The sequence below is a fragment of the Emydura macquarii genome, unplaced genomic scaffold (genome assembly GCF_026122565.2).
Source record: "Emydura macquarii macquarii isolate MOO-44397 ecotype Brisbane River unplaced genomic scaffold, CSIRO-AGI_Emac_v2 contig_1131, whole genome shotgun sequence".
NCBI classification, from domain to species: Eukaryota; Metazoa; Chordata; order Testudines; family Chelidae; genus Emydura; species Emydura macquarii.
Window position 1 is genome coordinate 1 of NW_027131268.1, and position 8,022 is coordinate 8,022.

Sequence of the window (8,022 nt, forward strand, 5' to 3'; positions counted from 1 at the left end):
CAGTTGTCCCACGCTGGGAGCCCAGAGCCCGGCCAGCGGGCTGGGGAAGAACCGATTTCATTGGCTGGGGCTCCCCAAAGTCCTGAACGCGGCGTGTGGGGCTGCCCCGGGCGGCCGGGGGCCCATGGACATTCACGCCAGGGGGCAGCGATGGAGGGAACTGGTCTCCAGCGCCAGGCCCCTAGGGCACGTTGACGTAGTCGTAGTCGGGCAAATCCAGCGAGGCTGCAGGGGGGAGAGAGAGAACCAGAGGGTCACGGGAGTGGGGTGCCGCCAAAGCCCGGGGGCGTTGTGCCGTGTGACTGCATTGTACCCCGCGCCTGCGTCAGACAGGGGGTGGGGGCTCCCAGCAGGTCCCGGGGGGTTATGGTTTCCTGGCGCGCCAGAGAGGGGGACATGCCCAGGGCGGGGCGTCTTTCCACGGCACAGCAGAAGCCGTATCAGGTCTCTGTGGGGTCAGAGAGACGGCCCCGGGGCTTGGGGGAGGTCAGGACCCTCAGGGTGTCAGGGGGCGTTCACACACAGGAGGGGATGGGGCGGGGGGAAGCAGAGCCCGCACGGGCTTTAGGCTCTTTGGCTTCCACATTCACACAGGAAACATTTCCTCCTGCGGGAGAGAAAGGAAGGGGCTTGTGGGGGTGTCACATGTGCCCGGGGGGCGGCGCTGGGCTAATGCATGGCACATGCTCACAGACGGCACACACGTGTCGGGCACCAGCTGCACCTAGCGTGGGCCCTGAACTCAGGACCCGCGGTAACCTGAGCCTGAACCGCCGGGCCACAGCTAAAGGACGCACACACACACACAGGGGAGTGCACGCACACACACACACACCACACGTACACACCCAGGGGAATGCACGGATATGCACACACAAGGGCTGCACACACACCACACACACAGGCCCAGGGGAATGCACGCACATTCACACAGGGGCTGCACACACACTCACACAGCTGGACGTGCGCACGCACACACACACACAGAGGGGCGCACACACACTCTCCCCTGCACTTACCCTCCTTGTGACTGGGGCCCTCCTGCCTGTGGGGCTTGGTCCTCTCAGTCTCCTCTGGAAGAACCTCCCTGCAGACGGGGAGGGAGCAGAGGGGTGAGAGTGGGGGATAGGGGACCTTAGGCTGGCACTGACTGTGCCGGCCCCTCCATCAACCACTGCCCACCCTGGGCTGGCACCAACTGTGCTAGCCTCCCACCAGAGTTGCCTGTTGCCCACTCAGCTCTGTTAGTGGTCAGGCAAAGTTCAACTCTCAGTGACTTCAGCTCATAGGTAAACCTTCTGCTGTCATACAGAGAATGTTCCTGCTTTCAAGAGACAAAAGACTCCAAGGTGAGTCATTAAGTCTACCTTTGAACAATGGGAGGTGAGAGTCACTCCCTGCCTGGGGCAGCCCTTTCACTTGGCCCCTGCAATCCCAATAGGAGACACCTCCACCTTTTTCAGGCTGGAACATCGGCCTGCCACCCTTGGGGAGCTCTGTTTAGTTTAGGGTGAAGTGCTCTATCATAACAGACTAAACCCAGTTTTGCTGACATCTGTTCATACAATTGCAGGACAACATTTCATTACCCCAACAGTTAACACAAAAGTGGTTTGTAACCCAAACCCAGCCCTGCTAACCATCTCCCATTATGCTCCACACCTAGGTAAATCATGCTAAGTACTTAATTGTACTCATGCAGATACCAAGCCCATGCAAATAATGTGCCCCCCTTTACTCAGACACTCAGACCTTGCTTACATATACATTTACATACTGGTATGGATAAAAGAACTGTAAAGTAACCCTCTCACTCACGGCGTCGAGGTGGAACGAGCAGGCAGTAAAGGGTTCCTTCTCCCCAATCCGCCCCAGCAACAACCTGTTTGGTTATTTCTAACAGGGGCGAGGCTGAGACGGAACAGGAACAGCTCCCAAATCCCTGCACCGGGGCATGAGGCAGGCTGGCCACCGTACCCCCAGCCCCCCTACACACACCTGAGTGCACTTTCGGGGGAAGTGCCAGGGGGCTGCAGGGGTCTCATGAGGGCAGGGGAACATAAAAGAGGAGGGGGGATCGCTGTGTGGAGGAGGCAGGAGGTGTCATGTTTGGGGTCGTGGCATTTGTGGAGGCTGTCACTGCTGGCGGGCTGTGAGGGGGGGACAAGGGGGGCACAGGGAGTGTGACTCTGGGGGAGGGGCATGCCCGGCACTGGGAGGAGGAGTGCAGGAGGCTGACAGCAGGAAGCCCGGGGACAGATTCCGTTGGGGTTGGCAGCTTGCCCTCAGTTCCACCCATCTGCATGTAACCAGCCAGCTCCAAGGGGCTGGGCCGCAGGCAAAGACTGTTCACTCAGTTGGACTGAGCTCTGTGCAGTGCGGAAACTCAGTGGCACAGGATGCAGACATAGCTCAGATGGGATCAGACGGGACCCAGCCTGCACCTTCAGCCAGGGACCCCTGAGCCAGCACCCGCAGAACCCAGTCTGTGTTCCCAGCTAGGACCCTGCAGCACCCCCAGCACCCAGCCTGCTCCCCCCAGCTAGGACCCCCCTTGCAGGATCCCAAGGGGTCCCTAAGCAGGGCTCCCCCCCGCCATGGCAGCTCCAAAGGACTACGATAAGGCCCTGCATGACTCCACTGACGTCTTCCACCGTTTCCCCCTCCACCTGGTCCACGGGATCCCCCTCATGGAGCCCATTGCCCAGCAGTGGGGCCCCATCGAGGACTTCCAGGCCCGGCCTGATGACCTCCTCATTGCCACCTACCCCAAGGCAGGTAAGAGACCAGCCCAGCCTATCACAGGGGGCGCTGTGGGAAGCGGCGCAGGGGAGCTGGGGGGCTCCCGGCTACTCCAGCCCCCAGACTCTCCCAGCAAGGGGCACTGTGAGGGGCGGGATGCTGTGAGGGGGTGGGCTCCTGGCTACTCCAGCCCTCGGCCTCTCCCAGTAGGGGGAGCTGTGGGAGGTGGGGCAGGGGCGCTGGCTGGGGGGGCTCCTGGCTACCCAGCCTGGCCTCTCCCAGTGGGGGGCTGGAGCGTAAGGTCCCACGACTGCTTCTGGCAAAGGATTCTAGGTAGTGCCGCCTTGGCGTGAGCACGGGGGGGCTGGGGTGTTCTCTGTTTGTGACTCTCCCTCGTCAGGGACCACGTGGATGCAGGAGATTGTGGACCTGATCCTGGTGCGAGGGGATGTGGAAAAGGCCTCCCGAGCCCCTACCCACGTCCGGATCCCCTTCCTGGAGATCTGCTCCCCGCCCCCAGTGCCCTCAGGTGAGTGCCTGCTGGGGGCAGGGAGCAAGACTGCAACCCCGCCACCTGCTCGCTGGGCTCTGCCCGCACGGCCAACGCTCCCTCTGCTCTGATCTCCTGCAGGCGTGCAGCAGCTGGTGAATGTTCCCTCCCCCCGAGTCATCAAGACCCACCTGCCTTTCCAGCTGGTTCCCAAGTCCTTCTGGGAGAATAGGTGCAAGGCAAGAGACCCCCTCCTCCACCCAACAGCTCGGCTGCTGCCCCTTGCTCCCGACCCACAGTCCCTGCTGCCCCAGTCCGGGGCTCCCCCTAAATCCCAACCCGCAGCCACAGCTCTCTCTCCTCCCTAGGTGATCTACATGGCCCGAAACGCCAAGGATAACGTGGTCTCCTATTACTTCTTCGACCAGATGAACAAGACGCAGCCGGAGCCGGGCCCCTGGGAACAATATCTGCAGAAGTTCATGGAGGGGAAATGTCAGTAGCGGGGGAGGGTGCAGAGGCCCCATAGCAGCTCCACCTCCCTTCTCCCACCCCTTCCTAGGCTCTGAGGCCCTGAGGGATCGTGGAGAAGAAGCTCCATTGGTTCCAGACCTGAGGTTCCCCCCGTGGGGGTATACGGACCGGTCCTTACCTGGTGGAGGCGAGCAAGGGATTCTGGATAACTACCACTTGGTGTGAATCCATACGGTGACCACAGCAAAGGTTGCCTCCTATGACTCTTGGCGATGTCAGCTCAGTCTCTCTCCCCACAGTGGCCTGGGGCTCGTGGTACGACCATGTCTGTCGCTACTGGGATGAACAGTCAAATCACTGCATCCTCTATGTCTTCTACGAGGACTTGAAAGAGGTGAGCGTGGAACGAGGGGATGGGCTGCATGGGGCGAGGCACTGCGAGGCTCCCCAGGGGCACACTGGGTTCTGAGTCACCTCACCATTACCTACCCTTAGCATGATGGTCATGCCTGTGCCTACTCTGGTTCAGTTCCTTGAAACCACCAGCCTTTGATAGCACAAACTCCGCTGTCCCTGGCCTCCACAGGCCTCCCTCTCTCTGTCCAGGTTAGTGATAGGCGCATGTCAGCCCCTGAGCCCTCAGAGCGTCACTCTAGAGTTTCCAGCCCTGATCCACTGAACAGTCGCAGAGCATCTTACAGATCCTTTACTCCCAAAGAATCAGAACACACCAGCTTGTAAGATTCAGCTCTGGATCACCGATCCGCTTATCACAGCACTTAGCTATATTTATAGAGAGAACAATAATAAGTGTATCATCAAGAGATAGTCAAGTGACTGAATGAGAATATTGGGAAAAAATGGTTACATATTTAAAAAATCATAATCTGCTTTCTAGATCCTAAATTTAACTCACGAGGCATTCCCCTGTCTCCGACAAGGTAGTTTATTCCAAGTACTTTTCACAGCGTTTTCAACCACTCTGGCTGAAATCTCTTCTCCAAAGATCTGCTGGTGACTGGTGGCTTGTCCTCACAAACTGAAGGAATAACTGATCCATTAAACAGTGAGAAGCCATCAGACCCAAACGGTGTCACCCAAGAGTTCTGAAGGAAACTCAAATATGAAATTGCAGACCAACTAAATGTGATAAGTAACCTATCACTTAAATAGGCTTCTGTGCCAGATGACTGGAGGATGGCTAATGTCACCCCAATTTTTAAAAGAGGCTCCAGAGGCAATCCCGGCAATTACAGGCGGGTAAGCCTAACTTCAGCACCAGGCAAACTGGTTGAAACTAGAGTAAAGGACAGAATTATCAGAGACATAGATGAACACGATATATTGGGGAAGAGTCAACATGGCTTTTATAAAGGGAAATCATGCCTCGCCAATCTACTAGAATTATTTGGGGGTCTCAGCCGGCATGTGGACAAAGGAGACCCAGTGGATCTAATGTACTTGGTGTGACCCGTCCCGTGCCATCCCGCGTGACACTTGGATTTTCATGATATTTCTACACTGCAATAAAATACCCAGGGGTTGCTTGTGTAGCTGACTTGGGCTCGTGGGGCTCAGGCTGGAGCCAGGCTCTGGAAGCTTCCCCTCAGGATCCCAGAATCCGGGCTCCTGCCCAAGCCCAAACATCTGCACCACAGTTGTATAGCCTGCAGCCCAAGCCCTGAGAGCAAGAGTTGGCTGACACAGACCAGCTGCAGGTACTGTTTTGCAGTGTAAACATACCCTCAGAAAGCCTTTCACAAGATCCCTCATCAAGATCATAAGCAAAGTAAACAGACATGGAATAAGAATGAAGGTCCTCTCCTGGATTGGTAACTGGGTAAAAGATAGGAAACAAAGGTGGGAATAAATGGTAGTTTTCACAATGGAGAGAGGTAAACAGCAGGGTCCCCCAGGGGTCTGTTCTTGATTGAGTGCTATTCAACATATTCATAAAAGAGCTGGAAAAGGGGTAAATGATGAGGTGACAAAGTCTGCAGACCATATAAAATTACTCAATACAGTCAAATCCAAAGCTGACTGTGAAGAGTTACAAAGGGGTCTTGCGAAACTGGGTGACTGGGCAACACAATGGCAGATGAAATTATAAGTGCAAAGTTGTGTATATTGTAAAACATAACCCCAACTATACATACATAACGGTGGGGTCTAAATTAGCTGTTATCACTCAAAAAAAGAGATCTTGGAGTCATCATGGATAGTTCTGTGAAAACATCCATTCAGTGTGCAGGGGCGGACAAAAAAGAGAACAGAATGTTATGACCCATTAGGAAAGGGATACAGGGCTATAAAATCATGAATGGTATGGAGAGAGTGAATAGGGAAGTGTTATTTACGCCTTCCAAAAACTAGGCCTCATCCAATTAAATTAATAGATTTAAAATAAAACATAAGACAGCACTTCTTCACGCAGTGCAGTCAACCTGTGGCACTCATTGTCAGAGGATGTTGTGAAGGCCAAAAATATAACTGGGTTAAAAAAGAATTAGAGACGTTCATGGAGCCATCAATGGCTATTTGCCAAGGTGGTCAGGGACGATGCCCCATGCTCTGGGTGGCCCTAACCTCTGACTGCCAGAAGCTGGGAGTGGACGACAGGGGGTGGATCACTGGATAGTTGCCCTAGTCTGGTCATTCCCTCTGAAGCATCTGGAAGCAGCCACTGTCAGAAGACAGGTGTAGGAGATGCTGGGCTAGATGCACTATTGGTCTGACCCCGTATGGCCTTTCTGATGTTCTAACTGGGGGGGTTCATCTTCACCACAGATAGAGTGTAACCCTATTAGTTCTGTTTTTCCCTGCAGCCCCCATAATCTACTGATTAGAATTCAGCTCAGACCATAAACGGGCATCCAGTGTGAACCAAACAATGCTTAATTTACACACGACTAGCCAGAATGAGATGAGAGTCTCCCCCACACTGCCTGATACGGGTACACAGGTCATCTTTTGGTGATCTGCCTTAGCTCACAGACCTAGAGAACATAACTTTCAGTATCTATGCATAACTCTTTACATATTTTCCATACGTACATCTTCCAGTTATTATGATGACTAGCACAATACAGGCTTTCATTGAAGACTTTACTTGACAGTCTTTGGAGAACTAATATGTAGATACCAGACCCAAAGGATCCCTGTAATGCATATGCAACACTGTGCCCTTGGCCAGTTGGCATCAAGAGGTTGTTGGGTCATCATTCCTCTCCCCGACCAGTACCCAGCCCGGGAGATCCGCAGGGTCATGGACTTCTTGGAGGTGGAGCTGCCCCTAGAGGTTCTGGAGAAGATCGCCCAGCAAACGTCTTTCCAGATCATGAAGGAGAACCCCATGGCCAACTATAGAAGTGTCCCCAGCACCATCCTGGACCAGAACGTCAGCCCCTTTATGCGCAAGGGTGAGCGGGGAGACAGGGGGGTTGGAGCATCTGGGGGATTGTGGGTAACCATCCCCGCTGGCTTTGACTGGAAAGTTCCCTGTACACTGGTCTGTATCCCTTTGGTACAGGGCCTGGGAGACTTGAGCAAGGCACTGTGGGTAATGCCTGCTTGGTGTGAAGCCTAATGGCCCCCCCAAGGAGAGTCATGCCTCATTACCCAGAGTCCCTTGCAGGTGGTCATGATCACTTGGCATCAGCTCCCCTAGTGTCACTGGGGGGATGGTCATATCCTCTCCGCTCTGCCAAGGGATTCTGGGTAAATACTGTTGGGATGAGTCCACGTGGCATGCTTCCTGACTGTCTTGTCCTGTGTTCGCAATGGCAAAGGATTGTGGGAAATCAGTGACTTAGCATGGCACGAATGGGGGCATTCCCTGGAGCTGGGGTCCTGTGGCTGGGATGGAAGCACTTGGTGGTGGAAGGGGCAGCAGTGGCTAGTGGGGGGGTCTCCCCACTAATACCCCCTCTCCTCCCCAGGGGAGGTTGGCGACTGGAAGAACTATTTCACGGTGGCGCAGAGCGAGGCGTTCGATGCCCATTACCAGTGCCGCATGGAGGGGACGGGCCTGCACTTCCGTACCCAGCTCTAGGCCCCACCCTGTGGGGCAGTGGGAGAGGTGCGGACAGCCCCTGTGAACAGCGCTGCAATAAAAGTTTTTCTTCTACCACAGACATTGTGATAACTGGGAAGGGAGTGTCACGAGGGGGAGGGGGCTGGTACCACAGGAAACTTCCCCTTCAGCCCTAGACAGCATACCCCCCAGGACCACCCTGCCCCCAATGGAGGACATCCTGAGGACCCCCCCTCCACCTGACCCCGGGGACACAGATGCTGCTGGGAGTGCGAATCACACC

General features: G+C 55.2%; 1 protein-coding gene across 2 annotated transcripts; it reads left to right on the top strand.

Annotated features, from left to right (window-relative positions):
* Positions 1 to 2,343: 2,343 nt before the first annotated feature.
* LOC137152005 (sulfotransferase 1B1-like) lies at positions 2,344 to 7,835 on the top strand. Of its 2 annotated transcripts, none has more exons than XM_067546478.1 (7): positions 2,344 to 2,778; positions 3,143 to 3,271; positions 3,374 to 3,471; positions 3,601 to 3,727; positions 4,006 to 4,100; positions 6,945 to 7,125; positions 7,645 to 7,835. In XM_067546478.1, exons 1-7 carry the CDS (start codon positions 2,598 to 2,600, stop codon positions 7,755 to 7,757), a joined length of 924 nt encoding a protein of 307 aa, XP_067402579.1. In that variant the 5' UTR covers positions 2,344 to 2,597; the 3' UTR covers positions 7,758 to 7,835. The 2 variants fall into 2 exon arrangements, with proteins under 2 accessions (XP_067402579.1, XP_067402580.1); XM_067546479.1 differs by having other exon boundaries at positions 2,649 to 2,778; positions 3,160 to 3,271.
* Positions 7,836 to 8,022: the final 187 nt, after the last annotated feature.